This window comes from Hyposmocoma kahamanoa, unplaced genomic scaffold (genome assembly GCF_003589595.1).
Source record: "Hyposmocoma kahamanoa isolate Upper Pololo Valley unplaced genomic scaffold, ASM358959v1 98972, whole genome shotgun sequence".
In the NCBI taxonomy this organism is placed as follows: domain Eukaryota; kingdom Metazoa; phylum Arthropoda; class Insecta; order Lepidoptera; family Cosmopterigidae; genus Hyposmocoma; species Hyposmocoma kahamanoa.
Window position 1 is genome coordinate 458,783 of NW_020655740.1, and position 13,017 is coordinate 471,799.

The 13,017-nt window shown below is 38.9% G+C and overlaps 1 protein-coding gene across 2 annotated transcripts in view; it reads right to left on the minus strand.

The window, feature by feature from the left end:
• The window catches only part of LOC113238963 (ubiquitin carboxyl-terminal hydrolase 8), a 51,544-nt gene that overhangs the window by 11,079 nt on the left and 27,448 nt on the right, over nt 1-13,017 (minus strand). For both annotated transcript variants that reach the window (XM_026475831.1, XM_026475832.1), the window contains exon 14: nt 1,582-1,712. In XM_026475831.1, the coding sequence (XP_026331616.1) occupies nt 1,582-1,712 (131 nt within the window). The remainder of the gene's footprint in view (nt 1-1,581; nt 1,713-13,017) is intronic.

Here is a 13,017-nt window from a genome sequence, read left to right on the forward strand (position 1 = left end):
ATGAGCATCCCCAAATACCTCGAAAAGGATACCCATATAGCATATTTTGAAAAATCGTGTCCGCCATCTTGGATTTACAAATAAGTGCTATATTCGTTTTTCATCGACAAAACCGAGCATATCTGTAGGCACCTGATCGACAATGTCGGGCAAATCTGTAGGCACCTTTAACTTAATGATGAGTTAAGCAAGATACAATTTCCCCACTTTTGAGGGAAATGTTATTCCATGGCATCATTATTTGTATATTTGTGTGCGTGCCGACGAGCGTAGTTACAAGTTGCTTACGCCTACATGAATTTGGTTTTTGCCTCACTTGTGACAGTTCGTTTGATATGAAACTATCATTCTATGCGTTATTATTCTAAGTAGCTAACTACCTACACCGAATTTTGATTATGTCAGAAAAACATCGATTTAGATTCTGGAAGTTAAGTCCTTGTAGGAACAACTGCATGGACCTATGTCATAGTTTAACACCTGGCACTTTGAAATAAAACTTGGAGCAATTAATGGGCTGGAAGTTTCTTACCCAAATTTGGTGACGTCATTCAAACGTGTACGTGTGTAGTAGTATCTTGTCACATCACACAAATTTGACATCAGTAAAATGGGGTATAAAGCTAGTGCCGCGTACTTTTTAAATATTTTTTCCTAAAAATTTGATTACATTGTAGAGGGCGCAATTTTGACACTAATCATTGTATTTTAATTTGTAACATTGTGAAAATGATAACATGAACTAAACGTATCTATTGTATGCAATGAATGGGTTGATCAAAAAGGCCGTGCCAATTTTGCCACTAGTTAAAAAAAGAACTTTTTTCTTATAAAATGTTATATTGTGAACTGGTGAATAGTAAAGGTATTAAAGGTAATAAAGGTATTTCATCGTGATAATACCTTCCACGCACATGTTTATAAAGTCATCAATAAATATTGCAGTAAGGTGCAGATGCGTTACCTCGTCCTCGGCCACAGGGCCTTCAAAGTTTTACTTGTTGTGTGTGTGTCTTTACAAAATTCTTTAAATGGATACCGCTTTGATAACATAGAAGCCATCAAATGACACTGTATTTTATAAGTCAAGAATTTTTATGGAAGGGCGAACTCTTAAATTACCCGAAAGAAGGTAAAAGGTTGTGGATGAACATGGCTAACATATTATAATTGATTAATCACAGCACCGACAGGACCGAACGTCCTGCTACGTCCGGCCGGCCATACCGACGACGTTGCTATACCTGTCGACTGCATTACTCCACGAAGTCTGAGGAGATAGTGGAGTATATCAGACAAACAGCCAAATACATCTGACACCAGATTGTGCCACACGTCGCAGACAAGTGCAATTCGAGTAGATTAGTTAGAAATAGTGTTATATTGTATGTATGTTAGTCTATAAGGTATGTATTTATGGATTTTGTAACTTGAATACAAATAAATAAAATATAATTAATTAAAGTTTGATATTTATTTTTAAAATGTTTCTCATTTATACTTTGATACCACGTGGAGTTTTTCAACCCAATACTATTCATTATCAAAACTTGCAAATGCAATAATGTGCTAGCATCTCACCTATTGATATGCTCCAAGTACTGGCCAGTGCAGAAGTACTGAACGAGCACGGCCGTGTTGTTGAGACACTGCAGGATCGAGTTCATGTAGCACGTGTTGCCCAGGTTCTTCAAGCCGGTCAGGCCGCGGCCCTGCGCAAAAAAAGTATGATTTATTATCATAGTTGTCATCGACCATACACCACTACTGGGAACGGGTTTTTTTTATATTTATGATATCTAGTGTAGGGATGAACAAGGCTTGCGCTCGGGTGTAAAGCGACACGCCTGTCGATAGCAGTTACCAGAAACACTGAAAATCAGCGTCGTAGCACTTTCAGTGAGGGCGCGTTCCCACAATGTCGTGACGACAGATTGTCGTGACGACAGATTGTCGTGCAGTTTACAGTGTCATGGCTTGTATATTTAAATGAAGTTGTTCACATATACCATGACACGATTAACTGTCGTTCACTATTTTTTATCGTTACAACGACAAACTGTCGTCACAGTGGGAACAGCTAGAACGACAGTCGTCTGACGATAAAAAACGTCACGATAAAAACGTGACGACAGATTGTCGCAGCTCCTATTGTCGTCACGTTTTATTTATCGCTGTCCGCACGAATTCTGCTGCCTCGTACCCCGCGCCCTCTTCTCGCTTTACAGTAGCGTTGGGTCGTAGCCAGAGATGGGCAAGCAGGCTGTCGTGAAACGATAAATTGTCGTCACGATCTAGTGGGAACAGCTCGTTACGACAGTCGTTCAACGATAAAAAATCGTCCACGACAGATAGTCGTGATATGGGAACAGGCTAGACACGACAGTCGTACAACGATAATAAAACGTGACGACATAGTGGGAACGCGTCCTGAGACTACGGTAAGCTGAGTGGGAGACGGATCCCGTAACAACACAGCGCACACGCTGCACATTATATGTATGTATGTAAACACTTTGTTGCACAACATAAAAATTACAATTTTTTATAAACAATTTTATGTTAGTGTACAAAGACGAGCTAACCTTTGAATAATTGAAAGGTGGATGGATCCTGGGACTGCAATAAAATCTAATAAACCATGAAATTGAATGCTACATACTCTTATACAATAATTACACGGACAAATTTATTATAATTATATAATATAATAATAACGCACACACTCAACATAGCCCTGCACTTGGGAAACCCTGGGTCACGGGTGCCATGGACACACTTATAGACCACCACAAATTACACCCAAACTCACGCGAGAAACAAATGTAGGACATACAAATATTTCTATATAGCACGGGAATCGAACCTGGGACCTCTGCGTGGCAGTCCGGTATGGTAACCGTAATAGTATTATAGTATAGGTATGGTAACCGTTAAACCGATAGTAAATGTTGATACACATATAAAATATATAGCTGTGTAATTTCTTATGTTGTGCTATAAAGTGTTTACATACATACATAATATAATGTGCAGCGTGTGCGCTGTGTTGTTACGGCATCCGTCTCCCACTCAGCTTACCGTATATGTATATTGTGCTTTTTACGGAATAAATGATTTATATTTTTTCCTTCGTTTATTGATTTTAAATCGCAAAGATCTGAGTGAAACTAGAAAGAGGAAAGAAAATACATTTATTTGTTAACTATAACTGCCACTGCGCCTGTTGCCCTAAGACATAAGTTGGCAATGTCAAGTTGCATGTGCCTGTGATTCTTAGAGGATGGAAAATAATCTCACTACAGAGTACTAAAAAAACGAACCTCAAAAGTTCGTGAAATTACATTTATTTGCCAAGTTTTATTCAAATCGGTTATCGGAAAAGGGCGCGAAACCGGATTCGCCCTCTAGTTTGCCACCCTTACAGGTGGAATATTTTCTTCAAATTTAAATGGACCCAATATTGAGTTACCCTCTTTCCAACAAAAAAAACGAATAGTCAAAATCGGTAACATAGACACAAAATGTCCTTCTTGAACTTCGTGGAAAAATAAAAGAAATTTCAACAATTTTCTCCAAGGAGAGAGTTTAGGCTATTATGCCCTAGCCCAATGGGGACTTCACACATCTTCCAATCAAGATTTGTGTTCCTTCATCGTCAGCGATAGGTATTCCTACTTAACATTCACGAATGTACCTAAGCCGGGTACTTACTAGCCAGCTGCGACTGTTACCTTTGCATGTTGTGTTACCAAAAATCATAGTGCGTACGTGGTTCGCGAGCTAGCCGCAAGCGGACGGTGTAACGTTATACGTTATACGTACACATTTATTAAATTGAAATCGGGGTAGGCGGAGGTTCTCATAATCATGCGTTCAACACAATAATTTTAGTCACCCCGAGCGCCGCCTTAACGCCGACGGCAACCGGTTCTTTTGTTCGGCATTGACGACACATTGGTTGCGCCCGCGCCGCCGCGCCGCTGGCTCCTTGCCGCCATGGCAGACGATCGCTGCTACGTATTTTAAAACGTAACCGTATTTTGGTGTTCGTCTCTGGACGTTCCTCGAAAATATCATCAATATTTAAAACATCTTATTAGTGTAACTCCAGTTTGGGGTCCAAAGTCCGGATTTGAAATCGTTGCCTCCGCTTCGCTTTCGGCTTAAGTAAGATCTTCGAGCAGGCAAGCGGTTGTTACAACCCGGCGTTTCTCTGTCGCTGAGCGTCCGTCTTCCACTCAGGCGCAGCATCAGGGCAGTAAAGAAGTAAACACGGATCGGATTGTCTATGTGAGGCCGAACCACGTCATTTGTATTTAACTGAGCCTTAGCCCTAGTAAATGTTTTATTGCGCAGTTTTGTCTTGTTTATTAAATACCTAGAAGGACAAAAACCCTGGTGCCCAACGTGTGGCGTGCTTTAATAAATATGTACGTATAACGTTACAACGGTAACCAGGTACTCATTCTACAGGAAGATTGTTTCACGCGTACCCACTAGCACCTCGTTACTGTAGGTCACGTTACAGTTACAGCTCGCTAATAAGTACCCGCCTTTAGAAATTAAATTCATAAGTAAATACCGCCACTCAATTAAGTAGCAACCATTCTCCGACTCGATTATGGATTTGATAATACAAAATTGTATTGCAAATTCTATTATGCTATTTAATACCCGAATGTCCTTGCACAATATTCTAAAACGGAGAAAATAAAGATAGTACAAACTGTGCGAGTCTTATACGCGTTCATATTGTAATGTTACCGATATTATCATTACAAGCGCAGCGAGACTACCGCCGACGAATTTACCAATGTACGGGAAAATGACATAGTGTATATTATATTGTATTAAAACATTTTTTGTATGATTTTTATTTGTAATAAATGAAATTAATCTTTTAAAAAATCAAACAACTTCAAAAACCACAAACACTCACTACACTAAAAAGTGAATACAAAAATACAGTTTTAATCCAAACGACAACAATACACAAGATAATTTAAAATAATTTTGTCTTTATTTCGTTTTGTATACAGTATTACGATTACTTATTAATCAATCTATTACAACGTGACAATTCTTGTCCAAACCTATAATTTTAATAAAATATTATTATTGGTACGTGCTACCTACTGATCGGTTTGAAATTTTAGTTCACCACTAAAAAAATTAAATATTTACAATATCTAAACCAAAAAATACTTCAATGGATTCTAATGCTATATAGTAAGTTTGTAAAATGACAAGATGTCAGTTAGAGATTTTAACCTATTTTTGCAATACACGTTAATCTGTAAATCTGGTGTTACTTTGTGGTCCCAATAATTAATATTATCCCGAGGGGTCTCTCGGACATATAGGACACCTCCGATACAAAACAGTGCACTCCAAAAATGCCACCTGTTCACAACTAACAACTCATCGAAACCAACTCACTGAGCCCGGGATCTACTCTCGTTCTCTGTTAACAGTTAGCGCCCAGTTACACGACGCGAAAGTTTTCGCACTACAGCCGCCGACCGCCTAGTTACCAATCTTTCACGTACATTAATGGCTAATCTGAATTCTATTACTAGGAAACAACATTTAAATTCCTAAGATTAATACAACCGCGCGGTCACCGCTCGGTCGCCACATAGCCCAAAGACAACCCAGTCTCGCCCGCTCATTTAAGCTAAAACGTAAAAACTAAACAAACAGAGCGTACTTCGCTATGACTGTTAGACATACGTGGTCGTTCATTTGGTTGAGTATAACTTATTTGACAGTAATTGTTTCGGACGGAGAGTAAGAGTGCAGGATAAGGAGATACGAACTGCTTTAAGTAGTTGCGGAGTTGAGCAGTTTGCACACTTCCCGGTAGTAGCATCAGACCAAGGTTATCATATTAATGTAATGCCATCTGATTTCCATAGCGTACTAAATTTCAAATCGACCAGACAAATGGAAATAAAATAAATAATCCCTACACCAGCTGGGAGCTGACCATCTTTAAATGGCTGAACCATCCAAACATAACTAAAAACCATTCCGATTAAAATAAATCCAATTTGAGATCACTACGTTCGTTTGGGAGCTAAGGTGCCACGTGACGGGACGAACAAGTCGTGAGGCTGGTGGTAAGCGCCACGCCTGTCCATTACAGTTGAAGTGCCACTCAGAGCTTTAAATCGCAAAGTTCTGAGGGGGCACTGTCACTGTAATTGCCTGTAATTTCCCCAGCACCCTTACTTTTTTAAAACCGGAAGGCAGTAACGCTCACGTTACGGCTTGGCGGCAGAAATAGATAAGGTGCTTCCAGTATTTATGTAGTCTGTGGTACTTCCCTGGACGAACTCTTTAACAAGGAGCCTACTGCTACTAAACTATCTGTATAGATACACAGACAATGGCTAAAACTGTTTTATTTGACATGCAAAATACGTAAATACATAAACAAAGACAAATAGATAAAAATAAGTTCAAGTTAAAATAAAAAAGCATGTCGAAATGGTTCATGACCATAGAAAATTTAACTACCTCCGTGGCCGAACGGTTACCATGCCGGACTGCCACGCAGAGGTCCCAAGTTCGATTCCCGGGCCGAAAGAAATATTTGTATGACCTACATTTATTTCTCTCGTGAGTTTGGGTGTAATTTGTGGTTGTCTGTGTGTGTCCATGGCACCCGCGACACAGGGTTGTCCCTAGTGCGGGGCTATGTTGAATGTGTGCGTTATTATTATTATTATTATTAAATAGGAAAAGCATGACTGGGCATCCGAGGACTATGCTAATAATAACATAGCCCTCGCTGTTATTCTGCCATGGCCCGTTATAAATTTCAACACTACTATTCAAATATATGTTACATGTTGCGTACAAAAAAAAACAAAATCCAAATAATTGTACACAATTAGGCACTAGGTGAATAAAATTAGTCACCAACAATTAGACAAGAAAATAATCAATTTGAATAATAAATAAGTAATTTAAATAGCTTAATACCAAACAGATAACTCCGCAAAGCCTGAGTCCCGAGATTGCTTTTCAAACAGCCACAGAAAACATTTATGTATAAAAGTTGATAATATTTGAGACGTATTGACTCCAGTAGATATTTCGAGTTCTTAGGTTTTAGCGATTGTTACACACAGGAAATGAAAGTATTTTTTCCGGATTTAAGTCGCGTATATTTGTTTTTTCAAACAAACCAACGTTTCGGGTCCTTTACAGGTCCCTTGGTCACGGTTGATTGAGGTGTTACAGTCATCAACCAGTTATATATAATATTAATGCAAACCACCCTATTTTTTCCACTATTACAAAAGTTTAATTAAATACCTCATTTTTAATTTCACAAGGAAACATTTCAATTTACGCTACATTACATTTTACAAATTATTTTATTGAATAAATTTTTACTAAGTTAAATTTATTATTTAATTAATAATAGAAATTAAAATAAATTAAAACATATACAGTCATTGACTTACAAATAAATGGACGACGGCTCTAATACAAAAACCACGAAAAACATGTCCCAAGTCAACCTATTTAAACGCAGTGACATGTAAAGGAATATGAAAAGGCTAAAACGTTGAATTGAAATTGTAATGTCGCAGTACTGTCTAATTTTGCTTGCTTCGCTGTCAGTCGAACAAACGAAGACTAAAGCGTGAATGACGCTCTGTATACGATTTTAACGCCCTATAAGTTTGGACACTTTTTAGCGCGGACCCGACGTCCATATAATTGTAAGTCAATGTATACAGTAGATATTTTTAAGCCACTGAATGTACATCCGAAACGAACAAGACGAATATGATGTTGCAGAGGGTTCGTGGTTGGGCTGAGACTATACGCTTTGAGACACTTACTCTCCGAAAGAGGCAGATGATCTGGTTGTGCGAGTACTTGAGCCGGACTTTGACCTTGAGCACCATGTTTGCGGTGTCCAGTGGGATGCAACTCTGATCCCCTCGCCGGTCCAGCGCCACCATCTTTCGCTCGGGCAGAACACAAAGATCTCCCGCCATAATACCAATGTTCACTAAATGCTTACTTTTATTCTTCAATGAGACCGAGACGAGAAAGAACAAGGAACTTTTCACAAATCTATAATTGCAATTTGAGTTCACTTTTCGTGTATTTAGATAAAGGAAACACGAGAACTAGCATCACGATTAAATATAGTACGAACACAGTTGCTATTACGGTTGCTATTTTCGGCAGCATTTAGGACCGCTTAAGAAGTTTGATTGATTGTGATAATGTAGCTATTTGCCTCGATGTGAAACTAGGGGTTGATTTGGCTGAGTGGTGCCGCGATACTGGTTGTGGACTGTACAGCTCACGTGGCTTGTGGGGGATGGGGGCGGAGGGCGACACCCGCCGCGGGTGACCACACTTCGCGCGAACAGGTAACGTTCGCATAAATCTCAGACGGCGATAAAACTACCGCAATGACTTTCTTAAATTTCCTTTTAATTGGTGCATAATTATAACGCGATTTTATTGTCACCTGACCTAAAATTATAATTTGAATAAAACGACAGTGTACGGCAGGTAATGCTTACGGACTCGCTGGATAAGAGGACGCTTAGTTAATCGGTAATTATTTACAATTATTACACTTTCGACTCGTTGCAAATTCAACTAAGGTTTAAAATATAAAACCACAATCGTTATGATTTTAGGGAGTTATGCGAGTGCCGTTGAATCGCGTTAAATTAACCTCGGTTCTTCGGTAATGTGCGCATGATGGGCGCCCTAATCCCGGCGATTGGTGTACGTACGTCACACGGCGGCGTCCGTCGTGTGGCGTGCGTGCCGTGTACGCGCTGTACGTGCGATTGATTGGCCCCCTCGCCGCCGCCGGTCGGAGTTGGCCACACGTCGACAGAAGATCTTAAGAACCCCTTACACGCTATCTTACCTATTTATAAAATACTTAAGTTTTTTAAATGACCATGAGAACTTTGATTGAAAAAGTTATATTTAGAAGGTAGACGTTAAAAGATAATTACCTGGATATCACGCTCTGACTTTATTCTCAACAAATCTGCAAGTAGTGTAAATAATTTAGAAAATAACTACGAAAGACTCAAAAGTTAGAAGACGTATTATCAGATACTACAATAAGCTAATAAAAACAGCAAAAATATGTCCTTGTTATCTCCGAAATCTACGAGCAGGTCATAGCGGAATTTATCTCAAGAATATATTATTTAAAGAAAATAACCATACAACGAGATGTCATGTACTCAATGCTCGAACTGGAAAAATAATACCGAGTGAATGATAAGTAAAATAGATGTACTTTTGAATTATATTATTAATAACTGTGTCTTTCTTATTTACAACTGTTTGTCCCGCAATAAAAAAATGCACGTCTCTTTAAAAGATGACACTTCGAATTAAAGGCTAAATAACCAATTAAGACCTCTTGCTATCGACAGCCAGATTTGCTTCGTCGAGCGGCCGGGCGGTTCGGAAGGGAAAAAAATCTATTTGACTAACGTGGTCGCGTACAGACTTAACGCTTCCTATGAGAGTAATTCCTTGCAGGTTTGCTATAAATCGTAAATAAATCGAGGCGAAATTGGAAAACGATTTGCCGCGTATTTTTTTATCATGACACCAAGTGACGAGACGAACAAGTCGTGCACCTGCTGGTAAGCGACACGCCCGTCCAGAACAGTTGCAGTGCCATGTGCCTGTAATTTCACCAGCACCCATAACCTTTCAAATCGTAACGGAGTAATGCACACATTACTGCTTGACAGTGGAAATAGGTAAGATGGCTGGAGCTCTACAGCTACCCAAGCCCGAAATCTGCCAATTTTCTTGGAACCACTGGATATTGTAATTCCAGTGAAATTACATTGTTATTATGGTATATTTGTTATTCTGCTAAAATCTAGTTGCAATGGCGGTTGAGTTCCAATAAAGTGTACGTGGAAAGTTAATGATGGCATTAATTGATTCAATCATTCAATTTAGTAGCTTTACCAGTTCGTCTAGGGCAGTACCGCCACATTTTTTTTTTTTTATTTCTGCCGCCAAACAGTAATGTCAGCATCACTGTGTTCTGGTTTCGAAGGGTAAGGGGGCTGGTGAAATTATAAGCACACGAGACTTGTCAACTTACGTCCCAGAGTGACGGGCGCAGTGGCCGTGCTTCTGAAATCTTTGCTATTTAAAGCTCTGAGTGGCACTGCGACTGTTATGGACAGGCGTGTAGCTTACCATGAGGCGCACGACTTGTTGGTTCCGTCAAAACGCTAATGATCGAAAATGCCTTACTAAACCTACCATGGAAATTACAATGCTTCTTAGTTTTTATTCCGTTCAATCAGCAATCTAGTCTCCATATTAAATTGAATATGTATAATATTATAGTAGTTCGATGGCTAGCCTATGGCTACACTCACGAGAGAAATAAATATAGGCCATAAAATTATTTCTCCCGGCCCGGGAATCGAGCCCGGGACCTCTGCGTGGCAGTCCAGTATGGTAACCGTTCGGCCACTGAGGCAGTAAATGATAATGAAAAATGTCCTATCCACTGACACTGACGACATAAAATTAGTACACTTGGGGCCCAGATACAATGAGTTTAAGTGATAAGATTGAGTGTCGATCGACGAATTCTAAATTTTCCCATACTAATACGATTCTTTTTGCTTGGGCCGAGCGACAGAGACGTGGGTTTACTTCAGAATTTTTTTTTTCAAACGAAATTTAAGCCATTTGAAAAATGTATATCGTATACTATACGTGGTCTAATTAGTTCAGTTGATATACAAAATATCATTGGTATGTGTAAAGTACCTTTTGAATACGGAATTTTTCATGTAGAATTTCGAAGTTTGTGTTTTTTTTTCTATCGTGAACATGTTTAGGAATCGTGTATATCCACAATTTTACTCTATCCACCACCACCACCACCGCCACTTCCGCCGGGCCCCGGTAGAAGGGGCAGACCCAAGAAGTGCTGGCTTGACGTCGCCAAGGGTGATATGCGTGCCAATGGTCTCACCACTAAGGATGCCGAATACCGCGCAAAGTGGAGGAGAAAAAGCAGGAAAGCGGACCCCGGGCTCCGCAGCAACACTGCTGAGGACGCAACCGGGACAACGCGCAGATGAGAGAGAGAGAGAGATCCACAATTTTACTCTATATTTTTTCATAGTGATTAATTCAACACTTTCACTGTTATGCAGAATCAACCAAAGCCATTTGAGGTTCTATTATCTTTTAACACGACATATGGTCAGCGCAGACTAACACATAGATAGATAAGCTTTTGCAGTAAAACTCAAAATCTCAACATGCAATCCGTATAGAATTAAGTTGAACGTTTGCACGTTACATCGGTTTCATTTATGAATTCGGGCGCCTGTATAACGCGAATAACACATAATTTAGCCCTGTTTCACCACGAAACAAAGATAACAAGTGAAGAGCGATCAAAGTCGTAAGGTATGAATTACAAATTTGAAATCTATACAAATGTAATGATGTACAACTTTCAACATAGTATATTTATAGAGCCCAGATATTCGAAATTAAAAATTTGACAAGCAAAATACATAAATCTCAAAGAAAAAAAAATAAATAAACACGTGAATACAGTGAATAGCGACATCTCTCGCCAGGACTGGCAGCTGTAAAGGTACTAACTGGGTGATAAATCTTTCATAGATTTCTCATAGATTTTTTTTTTTTTTTTTTTATGACATTAAGTAACGGGACGAACAAGTCGTGTGCCTGATGGTAAGCTACACGCCTGCCCATAACAGTATGGCGCTACGACTAAAAAATCGTTGAAAAACCAAATACAAAGACACGACCCAAGCACATAGAAAAATTCGTGAGGTCCGCTGGTTTGTTCCGTGGCTTAGTTGGTATAGCGTCTGGCACGGTAAGCTAGAAGACGTCGGTTCGAATCCGGCCGGATCGAAGGAATTTTTTCTGAGTGTTCGATCTTTGTATTAATAACATTGACTTACAAATAAATGGATGACGGGTCTAATACAAAAACCACGAAAAAATGTCCCAAGTCAACCTATTTAAACGTAGTGACATGTAAAGGAATATGAAAAGCTAAAACGTTGAATTTAAATTGTAACGTCATCGCAGTACTATCTAATTTTGCTTGCTTCGCTGTCAGTTGAACAAACGAAGACTAAAGCGTGAATGACACTCTGTATATGATTTTAACGCCCTATAAGTTCGGACACTTTTTAGCGCGGACCCGGCGTCCATATAATTGTAAGTCAATGATTAATAATTATAACAAACTAATGGAGTAATTTCACAAAAAATAATTGAATATCAATTCAATAAAAAATAAAACTAAAAATAAATTCAAGTTAAAATAAAAAAAGCATGTCAAAAGGGTTCATGACTCAGTATATGAGCTAATTGCATAGCATATAAATAAAATTATTATCAAATATCCTCTGACTTCACTCAAAATATAAAAAACAATGGACGAATATTAGCGAGGGATATGTTGTATTTTTAACGGACTTCAAAAAAGGAGGAGATTCTCAATTGGACTGTATTTTTTGTGTGTCTGTTACTACTGTACTATTACTCCGGGAGTTGTAAACGTTTTTTGTAGTTTGAGTTTTTCCTCAGTGTTGCTCCCATTTAAATTTGAAGAAAATATTCACCTCTAAGGGTGGCAAACTAGGGGATGAATTCGATTTTGCGCACTTTCCGGTAACCGATCTCAATAAAACTTGGCAAATAAATGTAATTCCACGAACTTTTGTGGTCGGTTTAATTAAAATCTATTGTTCCAACCAAAGCTAGGCAAAAGTTTGTAAATAACAATTAAGGTTTACTCTTTTTTCGCAAAGCGTTACCTGTTCATGAAAAAGTTAAGAATTGTACAGTATTACCTACCTACCTACCTACTACCTACAGTAGTACCTACAAGTGATCTTTAGCGGAGAACTAAGAACTCGCCGGCAGCACGAGGGTAGACTAATAACGCCAAGCACTAACCTCTAAGGT